The sequence below is a fragment of the Desmodus rotundus genome, chromosome 2 (genome assembly GCF_022682495.2).
Source record: "Desmodus rotundus isolate HL8 chromosome 2, HLdesRot8A.1, whole genome shotgun sequence".
Lineage (NCBI taxonomy): Eukaryota > Metazoa > Chordata > Mammalia > Chiroptera > Phyllostomidae > Desmodus > Desmodus rotundus.
Window position 1 is genome coordinate 7,903,174 of NC_071388.1, and position 25,265 is coordinate 7,928,438.

At 57.2% G+C, this 25,265-nt stretch overlaps 1 protein-coding gene across 2 annotated transcripts; it reads right to left on the bottom strand.

The window, feature by feature from the left end:
* RIPK4 (receptor interacting serine/threonine kinase 4) lies at window positions 1-24,038 on the bottom strand. 2 transcript variants are annotated; one of them, XM_053917342.2, is made up of 9 exons: window positions 23,784-24,038; window positions 14,632-14,923; window positions 9,927-10,069; window positions 8,062-8,111; window positions 5,660-5,818; window positions 4,740-4,843; window positions 3,996-4,115; window positions 3,085-3,346; window positions 1-2,423 (listed from the first exon to the last, which is right to left on the bottom strand). In XM_053917342.2, the coding sequence occupies exons 1-9, from the start codon at window positions 23,969-23,971 to the stop codon at window positions 1,264-1,266; spliced, it is 2,478 nt and encodes an 825-aa protein (XP_053773317.1). In that variant the 5' UTR covers window positions 23,972-24,038; the 3' UTR covers window positions 1-1,263. The 2 variants fall into 2 exon arrangements, with proteins under 2 accessions (XP_053773317.1, XP_024417613.1); XM_024561845.4 differs by lacking the exon at window positions 3,996-4,115.
* Between the last annotated feature and the right edge of the window lie 1,227 nt (window positions 24,039-25,265).

The window sequence follows — 25,265 nt, forward strand, 5'->3', positions numbered from 1 at the left end:
AAACGGTAAACAAAAACCTGGCTTTATTTATTTACATCCAAGCTTTCATGTTACAAGCAATCTTCAAAACAGTAGAGCAAATCCTAGTGAAAGCAAGAGGCATATTAAAACATAGCCAGTCCTAAGCAGTCTGGATACTTCCTGTCATAGAAAAGAAATATCCAGCCCACAGACTCACATTAATATACATGGTATATTAATATCAATCTCTGTATCACACAGCACAAGTCACGTTCGCAAACAGGACCATCTCCCGCAGCAAATGCACTCTCGTAACAAAGTCAGGGTACACACCATATGGGGCACATGTGACAGGGGTGTGCAGGGCTAGGTCACCGCATCTTTTGTAGCCGAGAGTGTTGACTGGTCTCCTGGGGCCGCGTTGGGGTGTTATTCAGCTTGGAGGTTTGCAGGCAGGTCAGAAAGCCTGAGACCCCCAAAATGGCAGCTGGAGAGATGCCAACAAGTAAGGAGTTCATCTAACTAAGTAATACTGTTTTGAATACAAAACTGAGGTGACAGGTGAATTTTTAAATGCCTCTTGCATAGTTGGCTCTAGGGTTCAAAACGCATTTTATGCAATAAGACATGAATGACAGCAATAGGCCCGCTGGAAGGCGAGGTGTCCCAAGGAACAATGGAGACGCAACCTCAGTGTCAGAGATGGAAACTGACCGGCTTTGACAAACAAACAGTATCAGTTTTTACACAATATGCACAGGCCAGACTATCAGATGCTACGAACATTTTTAAGAGTTTAAAGGAACAGCTGATGTGAGGGTGTTCCCTAACACAAGAATTCCACCAACACACTCTGAAACAATTTGCTTCGTTGGCTGCTGCAAATGAAGATCGAAGACACAGCTCCTCCCGCCCCTGCATCCTCAGGCTGGGGCAACCCAGAGGCTCCGCTCGGGACACAGCAGACTTGACAGCACCCATGACTATCACCGAGGGACCCGCCTCAGAAGCAGGAGCACAGCGAAATGATCTCCACCCATCGTGCCTCTGACACTGGGCACACTGAGGGGGGGATGGATCAGCACCGTTTAACCACCTTCATTTGGAGGGTCACCCACACAGACTGACTCCGGGCACGTGTCCAGAGTCAGCAGCCTCTTGATGGCCTGTTCGGTTGACGTGCCACCAGGCCATCAACAAGGTGAGGGCTGCTGGCCAGCACAGCGTCACTCTGTCCCCACCGTGCATCGTGACGATAGGACTAGGACCCCGAGTGGGGCCCCGGCCCCCGAGGGCAGCAAGCTAGGTCTTGTTTCGCCGGAGCAGCGTGGCGGCAGGGCCCTGGCTGCCCTGGAACTTGAGGCCCTGCAGGTTGACGTGCGCCCCGTGCTTGAGCAGCGTCTCCACCGTCTTGGCGTGCCTGCCCCGGGCGGCCAGGTGCAGGGCGCTGAGCCCCTGCTCATCAGACAGGTCGAGCACGTCAGCACTGACCAACTCCTCCACCACCTCCGCGTGCCCGTGGGCCGCAGCCAGGTGCAGCGCCGTCTGGTTCCGGGGTCCCAGAGCCAGCACGTCAGCCTTCTCTTCCACCAGCAGCTTGACGGTCGCCAGGTGCCCGTTCCGAGCAGCCAGGTGCAGGGCAGTGAAGCCCTCCGAGGTCACCGCCTCCCTGATGGCACCCCGATGCAGGAGCAGCCTGGCGGTGCTTGTGTGCCCAGTCTCCGCGGCCACATGCAGGGGCGTCTGCGCAAGCAGGCTGCGGACATTGACATCGGAGTGCAGGTCGATGAGGATGCGGGCCACGCGGTAGTGCCCTCGCTGGGCGGCCAGGTGCAGGGGAGTCCTCCCGTCCAGCGTCTGGGCGTTCACGCTCACCCCCGGCTGCTTGGCCAGCAGCTTGACGATGGGCAGGTGGCCCTGCCAGGCGGCGTAGTGCAGCGGCAGCCAGGCATCCTTGCCCTGCAGGCCCACATCGACGCCTCGGCGCAGCAGGATGCGGACGACGCTCTCCTGCCCGTGCTGGCAGGCCACGTGCATGGGCGTGCGGCCCTCGAAGTCCACCTCGTTGATGGAGGCGTTCCTCTCCAGCAGCAGCCGCGTGCTGCCCTCGTCTCCGCTCTGGGCCGCGAAGTGCAGGGCCGTCCACTGGTCCTCGTCCGTGGCGTTGACACTGACCTTCCGGGCCAGCAGGAGCTCCACCACGCCCCGCACCCTCTTCTCCACGGCCAGGTGCAGGGGGGTAGAGCCCTTCCTGTTGGTCAGGTTGGGGTTGGCGTTGTTGAGGAGCAGCCACTTGACACACTCCTCCTGCCCGGCCTCCACGGCCAGGTGCAGCAGGCTGGTGCCGCCCTCCAGGACCAGGTCGACGTCCTGGGGCTGCAGGATCTTCATCAGCCGGTTGGTGTCCCCACTCACGACGGCATCCACAAGCTTCTTCCTCTGAACGTCGGTGGTGCCAAGGTCTGTGGGGAGAGCAGATGCCGGGAACGGTCAGACGAGGCTGCTGCCCGCAGGCTTCCCCCGAGCCAGGCTGGCGGCCAGATGGGGCCTGTGTCTCCCCACGGCCTCCAGGTCACTTTTTCCCTGAAAGTGTCCTGTTGTCCCTGCTGGTTTGATCTTAGATGTAGTGGGAAGGCCAATGAATGACCTCAAGGGGTCCTTTTGTCAATTTGCAAAATAAAAAGCATACTCACCATCCTGTACGGGTGGCTCGTCAGAGATGGCAGGGACTGCTAATGGGGAGAGGGGTGCAGGGCCCCATTTGGAGGTTGAGCTGGGAGCAGGCAGCTCTGAGGGGGAGCTGGGGGCTCCTCTCTCCCTCCCTCCTGCACAGGCCTTGGCACAGGTAAGTCCTTCCTGCACAGCCAGATGTGTGGCCTGTTAACACTTAACTGTCACCAGCCTGGCCAGGGCGCATCTCGGGATTTGGGCTCAGGGAGCCAACCGTGCGACAGACAACCCAAACAAATCAGTGAAGAGAGGGAGGAAGCAAAGAACCAGGAATTGGGTCAGGAACCAGGGTACCTCGTTCTTTTTGGTTGCTCTGGACGTCACAGCACCCTGCCTGCCACCACCCCCATAATGACGCTCTTCACCTCCCCCAGAACAGGGCCCTCCACTCACCGCCCGTGGAAGGCTCCCGCTCGAAAGACAGGGACAGGGACCCTCTGGAGGAGAAGGCAGAGTCGACGGAGGACACCCCCGACAGCCGCTTGTCGCTGTTTGCCGACGGAAGTTTGGACTCGGAAGAGCTGCGGCTGAGCTCGTCCGGGCCCTCGAGCGTCTGGGAGATGCCAGAGTCCAGCTGGGACAACAGCTCGGACAGGCTGTAGTCCTTATCGAAGGCTGGGGCTGAGGCTCGCTTGAGGGGCGTGGACACGGGTGCCTGCAAGGACGCACAGAGGGAGGGGCATGAGGCTCCCTCCACCACCCAATGGGGGAAGGCGGAGGAAAGGAAGGGGAGTACATGGTCCCCAGTTCGTCATGCAGGGAACTGAACTCCTGCTATCCTACGTGTGGCCCAGTGGAGCCCAATGACACCGCACTGGCCCATGGAGCAGAAAGACCTTGTAAGTAAAGCCTGACTTGATAAAAAAAATGCCAAGTCCACCACCAGGCTACCCTGGGCCCCTCCGTGCCCTGGCAGATTATGGGGACAAAAAGTGGGAACATGAACAGGCTGCAAGCACGTGAAACTGGGTGCTGGGCAGTGTTCATGGAGCAGGTCAACATGGGTACGAAACAAAAAAAGAGGAGGGACTGGGGGGCTGGGGGACTGGGGCACACCCTTCCTCTCGCCCCCACCCCCAACACTGCCTACAACCTGCGCCCTCTCCTGTGCAAGCCTGGCTCAGGGCTGTGTGAGCACAGGGAGGGCGGGGTTGGGGCCCAGCTATGGGGACAGCGCTGCGACTCAGCCTTTGGGGGGCTTCCGCAAAGACATCCACAAAGGCAGACTTCCAGCCGACTTCGGGACTCTTCCTGACTCATGCCCGTTTGACCCCGAATCCTCCCTCTCCTAGGGAGGTGCTGACCTGCGCTGACCGGGTGTGTTGTGTACGAACCACACCCATTTGTCCGGTGCGCACACATTCCTTATCAGGGGACCCAGTCGCCTCCCCAGGGCACCTTTGCTCCACAACCTCAGGCACACGCTGTTCAGACAGTGGAAGCACCATAAATGTTCGCTTATCTCCCAGCCTTACACCAACAGCCTCGGGTGGACTGCCCGATGCAGACCACACGTTTAAAGGTTGGTTATCGGGCCATGCTTTACAAAGGTGTTCCATAAGCCCCGGCACTGGGAGCTCCTCACCGCATCTTACATCGCCCATGTGATGCTCACTGAACAGACTATGTATGAGACGGTCCCCAAACCAGAGCTGTGAAGACCCTCAGAGCCCAGGTCTCCCCTGTCCCTGCCGACCAGGCCTGCCAGGGGCCCTCAGTCCCCTGGTTCAGAGCACCCACCTGGTGGCTTTAGTGCTTTAATATTACACACGGGCCCACACTGTTCATGTGTCGCCAGACAGGTGGTGGGGACCGGGCACAGTCGGGGTGGGAATAAATCTGGGGCCACCGAGACTGCCCTCCTATCACTGAGCACAGGGCTGCCGTGACCGTCTGACGCAGAACGGGGCTCAGAGGTCAGGAGCCCTGGAACGCGGGGACGAGGGGCCTAGGCTGGCAGGGGAGCCTGCAGAGGAGAGGCCTCGATTTGGAAAGCTCAACCCCCATGCGGAGCAAGGTTTGCCCCTCGGCACCCCCCCACCCCATACCTCACTCCTGGGCTCCGGAGCGTCGTTTACATCTGGGTCTTGAGTTGTGTCTTTCACCTCCTCATTGGGCTTGTCGCCCAGATCCTCGGTTTCAGAAGTGATTTCTTTCGGGGAGAAAACAAAACAGGACGTGTCACTTGGACAATGACCTTGGCGTGCACTTTACAGAAACATGCCACCACAGGCCGGGGTGCCAGAGGCGACACCCGAAGCACCTGCAACTCAAGGACTCGGTCAGCCCGGTGACTTCCCTCACTGCGGGCCCCCCAGCTGACCTCGCAGCCCACCCCGGGGCCTCCCATCAGCCACCCTGTGCAGGTCTCACCAGACTCAAGGAGTCACAGTGCTCCAGTGTCCCAAAGCAGCCTTCCAGAGCTGGGGGAAGAGTGTGAGACCCGCCAGCACCCAGCACATGGGCCCCCACCCCACCCCGTACCACCTCACTAATGGGTCCACCTGTGTTTTAAATGCAATGATCAGTTTCAAATCCACCAAGATCACGTCCTAACCAAATGACACATCTGTTCCATGGGGACAAGACCCCGAGAAAAAGGGAAAGAAAGCTGCGGGCCAGCGGTCACGCCAGTCCCCCAAAGGTGCATTGCTGTGAGCAAACCTGAAACACCAAGGGCAGGCTCCTCCAGGCAGCCAGCCCAGCCCCGGCTGCAGCGGGGGTGGGTGGCGAGCGTTGACCTAAAGTTCCAGTCACCTGGCCCAGCCCTGTGCACTGAGATGCCGAGGCCCTGCTATCCCTGCGCGGCTTGCCTGGGTACGCTGTCTCTGCACAGCCCTCCCCCGCTCGGGGCCAGCCCCCACCCCAGATCCTGTCCTGGTCATCCACTCTCTCCTGGGACCCCAGCCAATCAACCAAGCAGCAACATTCGGGAGCACTGCACTGGGAGCCGTCTGCGGGCACTCACCTTGGAAGGTGGGCCGCTGGCGCGGGTCCCCATGCCAGCACCTTTGCATGAGGTGCAAGAGCTTGCTGCAGCCGCGTGGCCTGGCCCTGCAGACGGGAGGCAGCTCCGGGCGGTGGCCCTTCGACACCTTCATCATGATGTGCAGGAAGTTTCTGTCATCTGCGAAGGGAAGGCACGCACGTCAGGGCGGCCGGGGCTGGCTCCCTTAGCTCGCTCCCTTAGCTCCAGGAGGGACCACAGCTGTGGGAAGGCGCCGAGGGACACGTGCCCGTGCCCCTGCCCCTCCTCACGCTGCGGCCTGGAGACCCCACCCAGCTCCTTCTCAGAGCGTGGAGCTTTCGTTAACCTTCTCTTCCTGGGCACACCTGTTCTCTGCCTTCCTGGTTTGAGACACTAAATGGAAACCTTGGGCTGTATCACAGAGCAAATCTTTCTGGGCAGCAAACTCAAAGGAAAACGGAGTTCGAAGGAGGAATATATCTGACGAGACATGTTCCAAAGTGGCCGTGCCTGTCAAAGGGAGGCACCATGCGTGCATGCCGGAGTCACACGGTCCGGCCCCACGTGCATCCAAATCTCCCTGCGATGACAAGGTCGCCCTGAACTCCGATTCCTGTCCCAGAGTGCAGACCGGGGGCTGGCCTCAGCAGTGTTCGAGTACGGGGCGTGCAAACAGGGTCTCCCAAATTCGTAACGTGGGGCCCCACCTGTCCTTTCCAACCTCCTTCAGAAATGTGCCTGGGCTCATCACCTTGGTGAGACTGAGGGTCCCCAGGGGGCCCTCAGTGGGCCAGACGGTTTTCTCCACTCAGCCTAAAACCACACTGTCCGTCAAGCTGCACTCCAAGCACTTTGTCCCCAGCAGACCTGCCCCCACTCCAGTTCCCAGCACACCCACGGCCAGGAGCTCCTGCAAGCCTGGAGAGTCCCAGCAGAGGAGCAGGTGTGGGAAATTGGCCCCAAGCCCCCAACGGCTGCCAGGCTCCACTCTGATGTTTCGTTCTGCTTTCCCGTTAAACCTTGTGCAATAACTATTGTAGGTATCTACACGTTATTTCCATGAGAACTCAGGCTTCCAAACACCCAGCAGGGTTTCTGAATACAGCAAAAGTAACCTGAGCACCTAGAGGATGTTCTGCTGCCAAACGCAGACAGAGAAAGTCCAGGAGACACCTTCCGCCTCTGCACCTTGAACTCCTCCCTATCTACCCAGCAACAGAGCAGCAGGCCTCAGCTCTCGGTGTTGATACCATGTACCTGGCCTTGGGTGTCGCGTCCATCAGATAATTTCATGCCGGACTGGCATGCTGCCACACTAAAATAACCCAGACCCTGGACCTCCACGGAGGAGGAGGAGGAGGAGTTAGGGAGACGGGGTGACAGGCAGAAAGACAACATGGACTTGACCCTACAACGGCCTCGTCTACATCTCTGCCAGCAAAGGTTCCACGACCTGGGGCCACACACTGACGGTGCCCTGCGTTTTTAGGTATTTTTGGTCAGGCCACTGTATTATGAGTGGCCCAGATATCCCGACAGAGGAAATGAAACTCTCCAATAGGGCAAAAAGTACTTGACTTCACCGAGCCAGGGCACTAACACTCGGAGGGCAGGGGCCAGAACAGGAGTTGCCTGGAAAGGAGAAGAAGGGCAACAGACAGATCTGGAGTGGCGTTGGCGACCTGGGTCGCCCATCGTGCCAAAATCCACGCAAAGTTTCTGGCACTGGTTGCCCAGCACTGCGAAGGTACTTCACACGACCAAACTGTACGCTTACAAATGGTGACGATGGTAAATGTCGGGTCCTGGGTATTTGATCACCATTAAAAATTAGAAAATTAGAAAAAAAAACTAGCTGGAAATAAGCACAACAGGCAAATCCAGAGACAGAAAGCAGGCTGAAGTCGTTGGGGGCTGGAGGTGGGGGACAGGGAGTGACTACTTAACGGGCACCCCCCTTCTGGGGGATGAGAATGTTCTGGAACTAGACAGTGGTGTTGATTGCACAACGCTGTGAATGTACTTAATGCCAATGAATTGTACACTTGAAATGGTTACAGTGACCAGTTTTCTTTGTGTATTATATCACACTCATGTCAGAATCTGGTGGCCCCTAAAAACCCCACCGACCAGAGCCCTGCCCACCTGTGCTTTTCCCGCGAGTGCATCACACCTCAGAGCACTGTGTCAGACGGCACACAGGGCCACCTCGATGAGGCGGCCGGCCGTGGGTCTCTATGCCAACCTGGTGGGCGGGGCAGAGCAGCCCCCTCCCTCAGGAGGGCCCCCACGGGGGGAGTGTAGACCATAGCTGCAGCTTAAGCAGAGAAAGAACCACGCAGCGGGCCCGCCGCTGTTCCGGAGGAGACGGAGGCACTGCCCCCGAGGGCAAGTGTACTCACCTTCAAACGGCTTCTTCTGCGTCAGCACACTCCAGATGACGATGGCGAAGCTGGAGGGAAATCGGGCAGGTTAGCGTCTGTGAGCCAGACCCCCAGACAGAGCTACAGCTCTCACACAAAGTGTCATACCAGAGAAGGCCCTGCGGTCTTCAGGAGAGAGGTGACAGCAATGCCTTTCTCAGGAACTGTTTTAAACAGGCCAACAGGCTGACCGTGGAACAGGAGGATGGCTCAGACGTGCACCAATGAACAAAACCCGGCCAACGGGGGCTGTACATGCCAGCTCCAGGAGAGAGCCCCCCAAGGGGTGCCACCGTCGGCTGCATTCACCCGTAGGCTGAATTCACCGCCACTTTCCTGCACACACTGGGCGTCGCATGCTGACCGCAGCGCTGGGCCTGGTGGGTCACTTGCCCACTGGGAGGTCACCGGAGGGCCGGAGACAGTGCTGGGGAACGTGCTGGCAACCCCGCCCTGGGCCCCCTCGCTACTGGGAATGACGTCTGGGCCACGGCAAAAGTTGGGTCACCGTTGTGAACGCACAAACCAGTTAATTCTTGCATTAGCATTTATTCATGGCTGTACCATTTTCCACACAAACATAAACCTCTTTTTGCCCCACCTGTATATGTAACATATAAAATTACTTTGAATACACCAAAAAATAGCTCAATCTGGTAAATATAGAAAAACCCAGGAGTCCAAATGTCCAGCCACCACCTAGCTCTGAGTCGGCAGTGGCTGCTGACAGAGACCCGAGAATTCCCCACTGAATATTAACGGAAATCTCTGAGTTCAAACATCCCAACTCTCGCTCTAACATAAATAATCTGATCCCCCCCGAACTCTGCAAGCTGTGACTAGCACCCCAGGTACATTCGCCGGCAGCCTACCGCTCAAAGCCCCGCCACACACACGCACCAAGCACCCGCAAACGGTGAGTCACACCCGTCGGCCAGGACTCCAGGCAGCGGCAATGACGAAAGGCAAAGCTCCTTCCTCCCTCCCTCCTTCTCCAGTAAATTCTTTGTCATCCAAACCTTTGCAACTGGGAAGAGGCAGGCCGGAATGACTCGGGGACTGTCCTCTGGGGCAGCAATACCCACCCGGTGCGTCTCAGGCAGTTTTTGAACGTGTGGTGCCTGATTGTTTAGTCAGGGGCACGGACCTCCTTTCTCTTAGATCGTCAAATAAAAAAATGACACCAGCCAGCACCACAAAAGCTGTACGGGGTGAAGGAATCAAAATTATACCCATTCTTTTGGTCAGATCAACACTAGTTTTTGGTGTGCCGCAGAATTTTAGTCATTAGTTTGTCTGTGCCGTGACGTGAAAAATGTTGAAAGTCCCTGATGGAGGACACAAATCCCACTGATGCTCGTTTATCGACAGCCTGCGGCCGTCCGTGCTCCTCTGTCACAGGCGAGTGGCGTTAGGAGGTGTGAGCCGCTGGGCCGGAGGGGCCAGGTTTCGGAGAGCCCGAACCCACAGACCACTCAAGCACAGGTGCTTTCGGCAGACAAGCTGCGCAGCCCGCATCTCAGAACGCCAAAGCTTTTACAGTGCGGAGGCTGTCAGTCTGGTTCCATAACTGGCCCTCCAATGGCACCAACCACTCACATCCCTGCCCTCGGCAGGCAACAGTCACCAGAGACAGCTGTCTGTCTCCTGTGGACCTGGGGCAGCCTGCACCCGCCAGCCAAAATCCCCAAACCCTTCCGTTTGGACTAAACCTTGTATCTGATCCCAGCAAGGAGCCTCAGGGAAACTGCCCTTCAGAGCATGAAGAACTGGGGTGCAGAGCCCCCGCCGGGCCCGGCACTCAGGGGCCTGGGGACCATGCGCCTGCACACCCCTGTACACACCTGTACACGTCGTGCTTGGTGTCAAAGAGCTGGCCCTCCTCTCCGAAGCGCTCTGGAGGCAGGTACGCGACGGTGCCGCACACGCCGTCCACGCCGAAGTCCTGGGACAGCCCGTTGCACTTGGCCAGCCCGAAGTCGGAAATCTGTAACACAGCAGGTAGAGGAGGCTCAGCAAGCTGCACAGTGCGGTGGCGGCCAAGGCACTGGGGCCGCGGTTTCAGAGGCTCGGTCCATGCTCTCCCTACAGCGGTGGATGGTGCAGTGCAGGCACCTTTAGGAGTCACACCGAGAGCCAGGACCGTGCTCCCTGGGGTAGGCAGGTGAGCACAGCAGCTCAGGAAGAACCAGGTGGGGGGCTGTTAAGAGCTTGATGGGTGGGGGGAAGATTACGCTTTAAGCAAGGAATTCACTGGGGAGAGAGAGCTCCAGAAGGATCACCACCTTCGTCTGCCAGGCATCGAGTCTGCCGCTGTGGTTGGCAGCCGGCGTCAGTGCGCAGGGAAAAGGCAACGCTTAGAGAGTCTGCGTTTTCAGACAACACGTGAGAGCGAGGCCGGCCGGGCCTGGTGCTAAGGAAATCCAGTTATGCAACCACAGCAGCTGGGCGGGTGGGCAGGTGGCAGCAAGTTCTTTAAAGGGAACTGAACCTCCAGGAGCCCTTTAAAGCGAGCAAAACACACCCCACAACCTCGTCCTCCACCTGGAACGCTCTGTGATCAACAGACTCTTCCTGGTCCCTCCACCAAACACACAGCCCCCAAATAAAGAACTGGTACGTATTTCCTCTATCCCCAGCCCCACACCTCCACCTTCTTGTCTCCCACAGGCATGCACAATGGGGAGGTGAAGCCACACAGACTCTCAGGGGGTCACCAGCTGGCCCTCTGTCCCCCACCCCTTGGAGGCTGCTGAAGCACCATGGGTGGGACGAGGCCACAGGTACTGGCACGAAGGGGTTCAGAGTCCACAGGAAAACAGGCCCTTGATATTCTTTTCGAGGCTTCCAGACCCCTTCCAGCCTCCTAATCAACTCTGGGCTCCCCCTCAGACACACCTGTGGAGCGATAGGAAATGGGGCTGAGTCAGGACTTAATGCTGGGCTCCTGTGCCAGCTCACAGGTGAGCCAATGGCCTGGCCTCACCACCACCGCTGGAGGCAAGGAGTTAGGACTGACGACCCGCTCCTTCACAGGACCACTGACCACATCTGAGGGGAGGTGATGGGAAGGAAGCCTGCAAGAGTGCCCAGGTCCCTGGGGGCGGACAGCTTGGCGTTTCTGGGCCCCCTGCCACTGCCCGTTCCCTGGCCTGCAGGAGACTCCCCACTCTGGAAAGGAAGGCGCCCGTTCCCCAGACTGAACCCATCACCCCAGCAGATGCGTACAGCAGCTCGGGGCCACGCAGGGATCTTGGCACCCACCGCCCCCAACCCCACTGGCAGCCTTTTCTCCTCACTTCTGCTGTTTTCAGGCACAGCCACCAGCTTCCAATGTACTCAGTAAAAGAACAGAAGCATATATTCTATGTAAAAAGCTCTGACATCAAGGTGCAAACTCAGAAATCAGAATTCTGACTTGCGCAGGACAACCCTTCGCCTGTAGATTTCTCCTCTCTCGTTTTCCCATCCACCCTGCAGAGCATGCCCCCCTTCTTCAACCGTGGGACCCGGGCCATCCCTGTGGGTAGCAAACATGTGGCCGGGCTCGCCAGACTAATGCAGGGCAGGGCAGGGCTGTGCTGCCTTGGGGGGAAAGGCCACTCACTGTGGACCGAGGAGACCAGGGCCCTCGGAACCTCTCGGAACCTCTCGGAATCCAGTCTCACCTGGGCGAACCGGGCCAGGGTGATACAAGATTTTAAACCAAAGTCATTTCATCTTCCATTTGAACTGGGGCCACTACTGATATATTAAAATTAGCACTTTACTATTGATATTTAGTATATTTACTATTCATATCAGGTATGAATTTAATAGTCTTTAACACGCTTTGCAAAGTAGGTAGCTCCTGTGAAATCCGAGTCCTCCCACCCATGGACGAGAGGCAGTCTGGAGGGCCCAGGGCCAGCCGACTTACTTTAGATTCTAGAATAAAGGTTTACTGCATCAAACAGCCACCGACTGAAAAGTGCCCGGCTGGCCAATCAATCAATGACTTGGCACCCCACACAAGGCCGCGCTGCCCTCCCACACCCTGCTAGCGATTTCTGAGAATGAAAGATGTGTTGTGTAAACACATCTTATTTGTTTGGGGCTGAGCGAGGTGACTAACTCACCTGATTAAGAGGGAGTCACGGTAAAGCCACCACACGGGCCTGTCAGGGTGCCCTGGGCCTGGCAGCAGCAGCGTCACCTCACTTCCTGTCACAGAGACCAGTCCACACAGGCTCTACCCCACTCCCTGCTCAGGATCCCCAGTGAGGCCCCGCTCAGCTCTTCACAGAATCTTCACCCGTCTGTTAAACTGGCATACAGCCCCAGGCCTGCTACGCCGGGCGCTTGTAAGAGGGGAAGGCAGGTTCCCACGGAGGCCCCTCAGGAGCCAGTCAGAAATGACCTACAAGGACAGCAAGGCCACGGCGTCGGACATGGCAGCACCCGCTCCTTACCGAGCAAGTAGGAAGTGCCTGCCGTGGGCCCGGCACTGGGGACGGTCCCCAGATGAATGTCAACATCCCAGATGTGGCAAAGGTGGCTATCCACTGGCCACAGAAATACCAACACCAATGACACAAGTCCTCACCGGGCACCTCCACGGGCCAGGCACTCAACTGTCATGGACCCCTCACTACAACAGAGGTTTTAACCCCACCCACCAGGTGGCGGTGCTGGGGGCAGGGGGCTGTGCTCCTAAGCGGGACACCGAGAAGGACAATGTCACTGTGTCCCTAAGGGAGGCCCCACACGCTCCACATGACCTGTTTGGAGAGGTGGATATAAAAGCCCAGCCGAAGACTACACTTTCGGGGATCATTTCTATAGTTTGTTAAAAGCCCAGCCGGACCAATGAGGGCCCATGACTCTGGAGAGACACCTCAAAGGCACCTGGCTGCAGACACACCTGTTGGAACCTGGTGCCCGCCCACCAGCCGTTTGCTAAGAAACAGGCATTCCCAGCAGCCTTCTATTACAACCGCAGTCCCTAACGCTAGGTTGGGCGGGGGAAGGGCCTTCCGGAACCCCCCGCCCCAAATCCCAGAATTGCCTATGAGTTTCTTGGGTTGCTTCCTCCACCTGCACCCCACACCTGACAGCAGAAAAGCCTGGTGCTCTGTGCAGACCCAGTCCTGTCCGGTACCAGCCCCACCCCAAGCTGGGCGACATTGCCCCATGATTTATTAACCCCTCTGAGCCACAGCTTGGCAGGAGCTGGAGGCCACCAACCACTCGGTCCCCCACTTTGAAGATTGGGGTAGCTCCTGCAGCAGGGCCCCTGGTGCGCAGCAGGGGCCTGTGGCTGCCTCCCCTTCCTTGAGTGCTGTTGAGTTTGAGAGCAAAGGTTCCGGTCTTCACCGGGTGCCCAAGGGACCGCACACTGCTAGTGAACACTCACGTCAGTGGTGTGCAGCCAGCACTCCCGACCACGAGGAAACCAGACAGGATACTCTCCCACCCTCAGCTAAACTCTCGTTACTGAGCGACACCTACGGAAGGGACAACTTGTAATTACTGTCCCAAGTGAAAACAGAATTTCCCCACCGGCCTCGGGCGGGCCCAGCCAGGACTGAGCTGCCTGCGGCAAAGCCTGGGCACATGGAGCTGCTGTGTGAGGCTGGCGGGTACCACAGCCCTGTGGCAGGTGAGGACTGAGGCCAGGCAGGGCCGGACTGAATTCTGGCCCCTCCTTCTCAGGCCCACAGGGAGGGGCCCTGCAAGTGCGGCCGGAACAGCAAGGAGTCAGAGCTCGCGGGCAAGTCCCTTCTCTGTCCCCAACTGTTCATGGATTGGACCCTTCTCACTAACGCACAGGATGAAGGGAGAGGGCCTCCCGAACACATGAGCATCACCACACGGGAAAAAGCTGTGGCATGTGCCCCCCATGGTGCGGACCACACAACACCCAGCCCATGAAGGCTTGCCAAAGGAGCACACGCTCACAGACACACAAGCCCGCAGCGTCCCTAACTACCAATTCCAGGTGGCCGGCACCTGGTTTTTAGTTCTATTATTCACCATACTTTTGTTTTATAAACTGACTGGAAACAGAATGAAAAGAGCAGCCCTCCCAGGACTCACGTCACAGGAACAGAAGGAGCCCATCGGAGGAGCCCATTCACCGTGACTCCAAGGCCTCCCGCTCGGAGCACCCCACATCCCCTCCGCCCCAGCCTCTGAGACTGCCAAGGTGAGGCAGCCCAAGACCACGGCTTCACATGGAGCCGGCCTGATCTCCCACCCGTTTTCCTAAGACATCCTCTAAGACCAGAACCCGCAGATCCAGTCTCTTTCTCCAAGGTGTCCTGAATGTAGAGCCATGGTCCAGGATTTGGGGGCATGGCCCGTATTCAGAGTCTATTTTCCAGCCACACACTTTGGGGTTTACACCAACCACTGGAGATCCCAGACATCCTTACCTAAGAGAGGCCTCTGCTTCCAGCTCTTTTCCACCCTACACTGCCCTGAAGGTACCTCCTGACCACGTAGCCCCCCTGCCCTCTTCCAGCACTCCCCGCCCTGCCACCCAGGTCCCGAACGAGAGGCCCCCACCTTGACGTGGTAGTGGGCGTCCAGCAGGATGTTTGCGGGCTTCAGGTCCAGGTGCAGCAGCGGCGGGGACATGCAGTGCAGGAAGTTCATGCCCACCGCGGTCTCGTGGATGATGCGGAAGCGCAGGTCCCACGGCAGCGGCTCCGAGGCCAGCAGCTTCTCCAGGGAGCCCGTCTCCATGAATTCCATGACCAGCCCCATGGGATCTTGGCAAATGCCATACACTGGCAAGATGTAGCGGAACTTGGCCATCTCCATCTTCTTGGCTTCTTCCAGAAGCTCCATGCGCTCCCTGAAAAAGGTGAGAGCCATGAGGGACACACACTGGTCACCTGGCCACTAACACAGCACCGGGGCTGAGCGGTAAGAGTCCACAGAGCTGAGCAAATCACTAACACACACACACACACACACACACACATATGTACGGGTGCCTGCACACATGTGCACACACGGACTCACTTTAACGTCGCATAATTAAATTCTGGGCTGTCCAAGATCTTCTTCAGTCCCACGGCTACTCAAACACACCTAACTATTATCTGAAACCCGCCAGCAACACAGAGCCGACACGCAAGCACAGGGCCTGAGTGATGAGGTGGACGCTGAGAGTCCCTTCGGCAGGGGTAAGGGAAGAGAAGTTGAGGTTCCACCAAGAGCCGTAACAAATCACCCATCTGAAGAGCCCAACTCACCTTCCTCGTTGAGGCCGACACGTTAGCTGGCCCCGTTATGCCTGAGTCCAACCCTGCCCTTTAAATCAATGCACAGTCGTCTCACTCAGGGGCTGCGGATGGCTGCCCGAGGACCATCTCTGCAAGCCATTTTTAAATTTAGAGTAACACACTATGTGCCGTTTTAACCACGCGTGCGTCTACAACTCAAAGGTGAAACATATATATAGTGACAATGTGGTCCAACTGCCACCACTTACCCGCACACAAGATTTTCATTATCCCCAAAAGAAACTCTGTACTTAATCAACAGTAACGCGTCCTCCCCACAGCATCCCGCCCCCACCCGTGGGATTTATCTTTCAGTAATTGGCCTGCTTCACTGGTCATGATGCATTCAACTGAGACCCATACCAAAATGGCACTCTTTTCTTGCCTGCATAGTACTCCACTGTGTGCACCCGCCACACCAGGTTTACCCACTCCCCTGTGGATGGATGCGGGTTGTTTCCACCTTTTGCTACAGTGACTGATGCCGCTGGGAAGGTGTGGTGCACGAGTACCTGTTCACATGCCTGCTCTCACTTTGGACATACACCGAGGAGTGAATCGTTGGGTCATGTGACCGTCCTGCTATGTCGAACCGTTTGAGAACCTGCCAGATTGTCGTCCACGGCCTGCCTTTTATGCAACTCGGACTGGAAGACAGTGTCAGCCGCCCCCTCCCGCACGGGCTGTGTCTGCACTCTCGCTCAAGGCAGAGACGAGGGATTGCAGCAGAGCCCCCAGCCTCCACAGTCTGACACATTTGCTCTCTGGCCCCTCAAGAAAGTGTGCTGCCCCTGGTCTCAGGCCACTTCCAGAGGGGGCCCGTGGACTTGCTGACTAGATCCCAGTGCCTCGGTCGCTGTCAGCACTTCAGGTCGAAGTCTCAGGGAGCGTTTAGGGAAGAGGCCGAACCCTGCGAGGACAGAGCTTGGCCGCGTGCGATCTAGGTGGGCGGTTCCCAGGGCACAGTACAAAGCACCCAGCAGGCGGGATGACATGCAGGTTCCCAGGCCCTGCTCCTGGGGAATGGCTTCTGGGTGGGTGCTGGGGAGACTGCTTTCCCACCAGCTCTGAGAGGAAGAGCTCAGAACCACAAGCCCAGACAAGCCACAGGGAGCTGGGGACTGAGCAGCTCGGCGCCTGCAGAAGGACGTGCAGGCAGCAGGCTGGGGCAGCCTCAGGGACCCCCCGGCCAGATTCAGATTCCAGTGCACGCAGCCCTGCCCATAACCCACAACAGGTTAGTTCCCACCACAGGGTCCCTAGGAGCTCGGAAGCACCTGCCCATCCACCTGCGCCCGCCCCACTCCCTCGCCCCCTACAGAATCGTGTTGGAGAACCCAACACTGTACCAGCAAAATGAGTTTGTTTCGTATTGATCTACCTCCTCTTTGAGACAGCAGCATGCTCCCAGGTTTCTGTGACAGTTAGGAAAGTAATGTCCAGGAAGGAGGCAGCCGGGGAGGAAGGACCAGTATTAGACTGCTTACCAAAGGCTGCAGCACCCAAGCTCGGCCTGCCCTCAGCTCTCAACACTCTCCTGTTCAGGCCCCAGGTGAGTGTCAGGAAAGGAACCCTGTGTACAGACCAGCAGGTTCTCACCTAGGGGCAACTTTGCCCCCAGAGGACACTGGGCACTGTCTGGAGACATTTGGTCGTCACAAAAGAGGGCTGCTACTGGCAGGCAGAGGGTGGCGGCCAGAGATGCTGCTCAACCTACACGGCACACAGCACAGCCCCCAAGTCACAAGTACCAAGAGTGCCGAGTCTGAGAACCTCCAGTATAGACCAAGTGTGCGTGTTTTCAGCCAAATCTAAAATAAACCACTAGCCTGGAGCCACCCACTTAAGCACTCCCAGCATTCCCTTGAATTTTGATCCGTATCTAATTAAAATTCACGTATTGGCAAGTCATTATGGAGTACCCTCTGTATATCAGAAGTGGTGATAAAGAGAACCCTTCCACAGCTTCACCAGGTTTCTCTCCTAGGGGAGAGGATGGAAAATTATACCAGCGCAGGAGTGGAGTTGGAAATCTGGGTACTGTGAAGGGCAGGTGCAGGAACCTAGGAAAGATTTAATACAGGGGCCTCTAGCTAGCGGGAAAGGGCGGCAAGGGCTCGTAAGCCACTCAGAGGCCGAGACCCACACAGGAGTCCAGGCTGGGGGAGAACCACTAAGACAGGACAAGCAACTGCCCATGGAGTAGAGAAGCAGGAAGGGCCACCCTGGTCCCCCGGGGCCCCCCACTTCTGGGAGCAGCAGCAGTGGGGGAAGGGTGGGGTGGAGCAGTCAGGAGTTTGGTTTTTAACAGTCTCAGGAGCAGAGTCCCCACTGGCCTTAGAAACAAGTGAAACACGAATCAGGAGTGAATCACAGCATCACCACAAAACAAAACGGAGTTCGGGCAGGACTTGCTTATTAGCACTCCAGTCCCTCAGCCAATTGACGGGAGACAAGACGCCCACCAGAGCGCCCTGCTGGCTGCGGGGTCCCTGGGCAGGGCCGAGGGCTGTCCCCCCACTTCATGCAGCAGGGCCTCTGCAGGTTCCTGGCCTGGCCTGGCCTGGCCAGCCCCGCCCTACACCCTCAGGGCTGAGTCAGGCTGCGGGATGACACAGACCCTGATCTCTGACCCCCAACCCTGTGCTGAGCAGCGGGCATCTGAGAGGGGAAAGGGCTGGTGCGAAGGCCCAGCATCCGAAGCCTGCCACTTAAGGAGAGAAAATGACACCCCAGTCACCCCAGACAGGCTCCCTTCTCCTGCCTCCAGGAGACCTGGGCTGTTCTCCACGTGACTAGCTCTGCTACCACTGCTTACAGCCCCTGGCTGTGCGGCTGTGCGGCTGTGCGGCTGTGCGGCTGTGCGGCTGTGCGGAGGGGCTCAACGCCCGCTGCTCCTCCATTTCCTGTGCTGCGAAGGCCAGTTCTGTGACCTGCCTGCTCCTATCCACTGAGAGTGCTCTTCCTGGGGCCCCACGCCCACGGGTGCGACGTGTCCTGCTGCGGGAGCAGACACCCCCATCCGGGTGAGAGCTTTGCGGGCTGGCCGTGAGGAGGGCCATTAAGGAAACTTTGTTTTTCAAAGAACTGAATTATTTATTGGTGATATCCATGAGTGTTGCTATTCTGTATTTCTATCCAGGAAGGCAATTTTCTCCTATGTCATTGCTTTGTTTTGGTTTTTTTGAGAAACAACAACTTGCAATCTATTGCATGAAAGGGCTACAAATACACATTTGTTAACCAACCAGAATAGATACTTTGCTTTACAACTTGCACTAAGATCCCAGTACAAGTAGCTGCTGGTTCATTCGCTGTGGCAGCAACTCCGGGCCATCGCCCCAGCTGCGCACAGCAGTTTACGTTTCCAGATCTCAGGAATAAAGGGAAACTGTGATGTGGCTTGTTAACTACACTTTTAACTGAGTCCTCTACGGCAAACCTGACTGATAACAAACTTGCAAGAGAGCAAAGTCAATTACCCGATGGCTGAATGTCTCAGGAAGCGAAAGCTCTCAGCCACTCTGCAAATGTGTTTTCTTCCATTTGCCCAAAGGGCTTCACACAGAAAACTCAGGTGACTTCTGATTGCTGAGCTCATCAGCATGTCACTCCTCCCTTCCCACCTGCAGTTCAGCCAGGTGCGCTGCTCTTGCCCCAGCCCCGGGCCCTTCTACCAAACCATTTACCTTACTTCAAAAAACAAATGAAAAGAGGCACCGCTGCTGGCTGGCTCCGGAAAGCTGCTCATGGCCCGTCCGTTCTGAGAGCCCCCGCACCCTCTTTGGGATCAGTGCCAGGCAGGCTTTGCACAAACGACACAGGACACTTGGCCGAGGGAAACCAGCTCTCCTGGAAAACAAGTCATTGTTTCCAGGGACGAATCACCTTCTCTCGTGACAGTGCAATAAGAAATGCCTCACTGTGGAGGGGCCTGCTGTGACCACGCATCCCTGGGGTGAGGAAGTGGGTCCTGGGACCGCCCAGCAGGAGGCTCAAGGGGACTCAGAAGGCCAGCCACGTAGCACAGGCCTGGGTTCACCAGGGCCCCCTGAAGAGTCTGCACACACACACACACACACACACAGAGCTCATCCTGTTTCTATTTTGATAACCACCAAACCCAAATCCAAACAACCCCCTTGCTCCAGGCCTTCCTTCAGTGGCTCCTGGGGTACCCCGCTGGGACCCGCCCTCCCCCAACCCTCAGGGCCCCAGGGGTTTGCACCGACTTGGGGAGCGATAGCCCTTCCAGGATCAAATTTCCCAGCAGCATTTGCAATTCAATAAGCCTGTGATGGGCCCTCTCCGGGAGCCGCTGGAAGGGACGGAAAAGTGTCCCTCTTACAGAAAGAAACAACCAATTGTTCTTCATCAATGGCAATTATGTCTTAAACACTTTCCCTCAAAGCAGTGTTTCTGGTTTCCGTGGACGGCACAGAAGGAACTGCGGATCTATTCCTGTGATTACTATTATGATTATTGTTATTACTTCTATTATTATTTTTGGGCCTGGAGATTTTTCAAAGCAGTCCCAGAGCCCCAGCGCTGGGTGGGGGCCCAGGGGCTCAGGGGGTCTTCCCAGGGCCAAGCCTTGGTCACGGTCACACCGTCCCCAAATCCCGTTCTTCACTGTTGGGAGTGAGGTTCTGTGCCACCCAGACCCGTTGTCACCAGCCCTCAAGAAGACGCCCCAACAACCGTGCCATGCTAAACGCACAGCTACAATCAGACGCAATTCAGTGGGGATGGCGGCACGTGCCTCTTCCCTAAGCATCTCACACATCTCCTGGGCTGTCTGGGGAGGGACTGCAACTCCTGTTTCCCACCAGCAATGGAGCAAGGGTCGCCCCGCCCTGCCCTGGACGGAGAGAGAAAATCTCTGGGAATTAAGAGGACCAAGGGGAGCCTCAAGGTGTCAACGGCTCCTTTCTCAGTGGCACTTCCTTAGGATAGTTTCATTTAGCTTTCTCTTTGAGGGAGGACACTGGGGAGGGGGAGACAAGGCACAAACATCAGGTGGATCATTTCTAAGGCACTGGCTGGAGATGCTGCTGGGCTGTCAGGGATTCCAAACACCCAAGGCCTTCCCATGGCTTCCCTCCCTTTCTGGAAGCATTTACTCTGGAAAGGGGGAAGGGGCAGCCCAGGGATGGGGGTCCCATGCAGGCGGAGAGGGGCCGGGACGGGGAGGTGGAAGGTGCTGCAGGAACAAAGCCCTCCCTCCACAGAGGGAGAGGCCTGGAGCCGCTTTTGGGAAAAAGGCAGCAAGAAAATGGTGTCATCCTTCCATAGCTGGCACTCTCCACACGGCCTTCTCACCTCTCACCAACCCAGCTCTGTTCCCAGGGAGCCAGCCAGGGTTCCCACACAGCTATTTTTAAAACTGACAAGAAATGGGCTTGTCGGATTGTCAGCCCTGTACTTACAGAGCCGAGGGCTGCTCGGGCTCGTCCCAACGAGCCGGCGCCTATGGAGCGGAGCTGCTGGGCCTGTGCCCAGCCCGGCGCTCAGTTACTCAGGGCTTCCTCTTAGCCCGAGGGCTGGGGCTGGAGGAGGGGGCCCCTGGAGTCACCAGTCCTGGCCTAATGGCAACACCCCCATCGCTAGACTCCACCCAGGCCCCCAGGACGTCCTAATGAAGGATCAGGTGCCATCTGCGCTCCAGGGCCCTGGGCATAGGGGTGGGTGGGGGGATGTCTGAGGTTGCACAGCCCCCACCTTCCAGTAAGGAAGTTCAGGCCCACAAGGCCTGGGGCAGCCTGCGGCTCTGAGTAGCCCAGGGTGGTGCTGGGGATGAAGCCCTGCTGTAGCTAAGGGGTGGCTGGAAGGCTGGGGACAGGGCAGCAGTGGGGTCAAGAAACTCCAGTCTGCCTGCCCAGAGGTACAAGCAGCCAATGACGATCAGCCTGGCCCACACCTGTACCTGTGCTGGGTTCCAATGTAACAAGTGGAAGGGGAAAAAGGACTCCAATTGCCCTGGGAAAGAAGAGGCCCAGTGCTGGGGAAGGGCAGCAGGAAGGCGAGGGTCCACGTCTGCCGCCGGGAAGGGCCTCTATGTGAACTTCCAGGATTTGGTGGGCAGGTGCAGAAGTCTTGAGATCACCCCAGACAAGCTGTCAGTTCCCATGTTTGCTGCACATGCCCCTCCCCATCTGGAGTGGTCTGCCTTCTTCCTGCGGTGTCTCCCGGCCCTCCAAGTGCAGGGGCCAGTTTCAGATCACACCTGGGAAGCTCCCCCGGGCGCTGCAACCCAGCAACCTTCAAACAGGTTGAGTCCAGACTTAGGCTGGAGGGGTGCAGGGCTGGGGACTGCACCCAGGTTCTCCAGAAAACCCCATTCCCCACTCCAGGAAACAGCTTGCCAGGAGTGGAGTGGGGATGGAAGGCAGCTCATCAAAATAGCCATGAGGCCGACCTGCCAAAACCTGGCAGGCCAGGCAACCAGACCGACTTCAAGGTTTAGCTGCAACCCTGCCAGACTGCGCTGCAGCCAGCTCCCCCTGCCCTGCAGCGCAGTGCCACAAACCCCAACAAGAAGCTTAGGCTGACCCCAGAGAATACTTCAGTCAGGGGTGTTTTCTTGGCCAAGAGCAGGTGCTTTGACCATCTTCTCAAGCCGAGAACTCAACCTGTGCTGAAAAGGCAGAACCCTGGCCTGCTCTGCACAGCCAGCAGAGTGCCGGTGAGTGGCTTCCTATTGGGCGACGCGGACATCGACCCAGCCACCCCATACGTGCCACCACCTGCCCTGGTTTGGGCAGGGCAGGAAAGGCTTCCAGTTAAAGGACAAAACACTTTTCAACCAGGCTCTGCAAGATCCCAAACAACCCGCCTCAAGTGGAGGAACCCTACCCCCAGTTGGGCCACCCAAAGAACAAGGGCATAGTCGCTGGAAATAACAGATTCTAGGATGCAGGCTGACTCATCAGCCAGGGGGTGGGCTTGTTTACTTAGCTCTTCCAACACAAGAAACTGGTGGTAAAACCTTTGCGGAGGAACAAAACTCCCTTCGACCAAAAGACCCCATCAGATGAACATCCCCAACGGCATAAAAACACCCCGAGGGAGAGGGGCTCGCCTTTCAGGATCCAACCACTCACTGGCTGGTATTCAAAGAGGGTTGCGCTTCATCCAAATAACCACAGCGCCCCTCCCGGCCTGGTACGGTGAGGGGAAAGGGCTGGCACAGCTTCCCGAGCACCTCACCCTCCAGTCAGATGTTTTTGTGACACTTGTCACCACTCTACTGAAGTTTCCAGGAAACACTGGGTTTGAGGCTTACAGCAAAAGGACACCACCCTCCTGCGCCATCCGCTAGGCCAGTCTGAAAACACCAAGTCCACAGGTGCGCTGGGCCCCTCTCCCCAGGCTTATTATTCGTTATTACATGCTGCAGAAGCACACACGGCCTGTACGTCCCTTAGTCGTGGGGACACACACTGTCACCTCCAACGTCACCACCACCCTAAGACGAAAAGAGGCCCCCCCATTCAGTAAGCTGAGGATAGGTCTCTGAGCCAGCAAAGGGTAGGTGGGGGTTAAACGCAGCTGCTTTTCTGAGTCTGCCTGTGTCCGGGGTGCATGCCTAAGGGGGACCTCCGTTCAGAACATAAACACCACTTCCACACAGAATGCAAACTTCATCCACGGGGAACTAATTATTTAAACGTGCTCAATTCAAGCGTGCAAATAAATTATTAGAATGCAAATGGTAAAAAACAAACAAAAGAGCTGCTTCTCTAGGCCCTCCTCCCATCCCCATGCCCCAAATTCTGCAGACCACAATGGACCCACCCAGTGGAACTGGGTGGCCGCCCGCCAGGCCCAAGCACCGAAGCGCAAGTGCCCGGGTGCCGAGAAAGCCTGGCGCAGCCAAGCCAGTGCTTCCGACCGAAATAATTACCGTCTTACACCAATTTGTGCTCCAGCGTAAATTACTAAGTGAGTCCAACGGAGTCTCACTCGCTCACAAAGCCCAGATCCCCACACGGCAATTTCGCTAAGCCCGGCGCAGACCGCAGTACCAAGGTGGGTCCCGGGAGGGCCCGACGCGCCTCCGAGGGGCGCGGGTCAACGACGCAAGGGAGCGCAGGACCCTAAAAATCCGGGGCTTCTCGGGAAGCCGGGTGGCACCACTGGGCACGTTAACAACGTCTCGGGCAAGCGCGGCCTACCGAGGTCGCAACTAGGAGCCGCAGCTCCTAGACCCGGCGTGCGCAATCAGGCCCGGAGCTCCCCAAAGCTCCCCACTTCGGCCAGGCAAGCCGCGCGGACGCCGCCGGGGGCTTCACGGCCTCGACGGGCGCTTGGTTTTCCCTCCGGGGCGGCTTCATAGGCAACGCAGGTGGAGAGAAGGGGACCCCAGAACCCAAGCACGCCGGCCCCGTCGCCCGCAGCGCGGCGCCCCCGTTTTGGGGCGCTTACCCGTCGTCGACGTGCAGAGTTCTCGACGACGACAACTTGATGGCGAGCCATGTCTTCCAGTGGACGTGGCGCACCTTGTACACCTGCCCGAAGCCGCCGGAGCCGACCTTCTCCCAGCCCGCGAACTCCTTCGCGTCGAAGGTGCGCAGCAGCCCCAGGGCCCACGGGACCCCGCTGTCGCCCTCCATCGCTCGTCTCTCGCCGCCAGCCCGAGCCGCTCGGAGCCTCAGAGACAGCCCAGGTGCCCAGGTGCGCGCCCCGCCCGAAACGTCACTTCCTCCACGCGCCCCGCCCCCCGCCGGCCCCGCCCCGGGAGCGGGTCCCTGCACACCCACCGAGGGACGCGTGGGGTCACTGCGTTCTCCCCCGGCGCTCAGGACTTGAAAAAAGGACCCGGCCTAGCGCGCAGCGGCAGTCCTGCGGTCGTGTGTATTTCGATCATTGCGGAGTCACATGCAGTTGTAGGAGAGAAGTATGTTACAGCTAGGATATTGTGTATTACAACTAGGCTCTCATTCAGAGTCCCCCAGATTTACTTGTGCTTCTCTGCTATACAGCGCTGCCGCCTGTGTAGGTTAGTGCCTTTACATAGAACATTCCATCACGCGGTCCATCACCCTCCTGTGGTCCCTTTATAAGCGAACTCCCAAGTCCTGGCCATCACTCTATTTCTAAAGTTGTTGTATTTCCAAATGTGTTGTATTTGCACACAGAAGTCATGTAGTATGGGATCTTTGGGAACTGGCTTTTTCCACTCAGCATAAGTCCCCGGAGATTCGCGTCTTTTTTTCTTTTACACCCAAGTTTTCACTTTGGAAGTAACTTTTTTTTTTTTTAATTACCTCATCAGCAAATCTAAAGTTCCAAAGACAGCAGGAGTTCCCCACCCTTTCTTCAGGAAAAAAAAAAAAAAGTGTCTTTTTTACATGTAGAACAGATCACTTGAAAAGGAAAGATGTTTTTTCCACATTTGGGGGACAATATTCCCGGCCTGAATTCACACCACTCTTGGAAAGATATCTGGGTCAGAGGTAGAGAAGCGTGGTTGGACACTTTCACACCTAAAAACCACTCATTTCTGTCCGAGTGTACAGTGAGCAAAGACTTATTCTTGGCCAACAGAGATGAATAATGAGGGCAGGATGGGGAGGTAAAAGAGGAAGCGTTTTAAGACATTGAGTGTATTTTTGCGTTAGTCACCCAAAAAGGAGAGGTTGATCCTACCTAGCCTGTGTGGGCATGTGATCGTCTCATGTGACAGCAAATCATTGGGCGCCTCTCAGCTTTGTGCGCAGCCCGCTGCCTCCCCTCCCCCACCAGCACTCCTGGTGGAGAGTACTCTTTGGTGGGAACCAAACGGGCCTGGTCCCCAGGCCTCTTAGGAAGAAGACCAGGCTGCCACATTCTTTTCCACGTAATCTTGAGATCAAAATTGATCTCCTTGAGACTGGGGTGCATGTAATGGTTATCTCCAGCAAATGT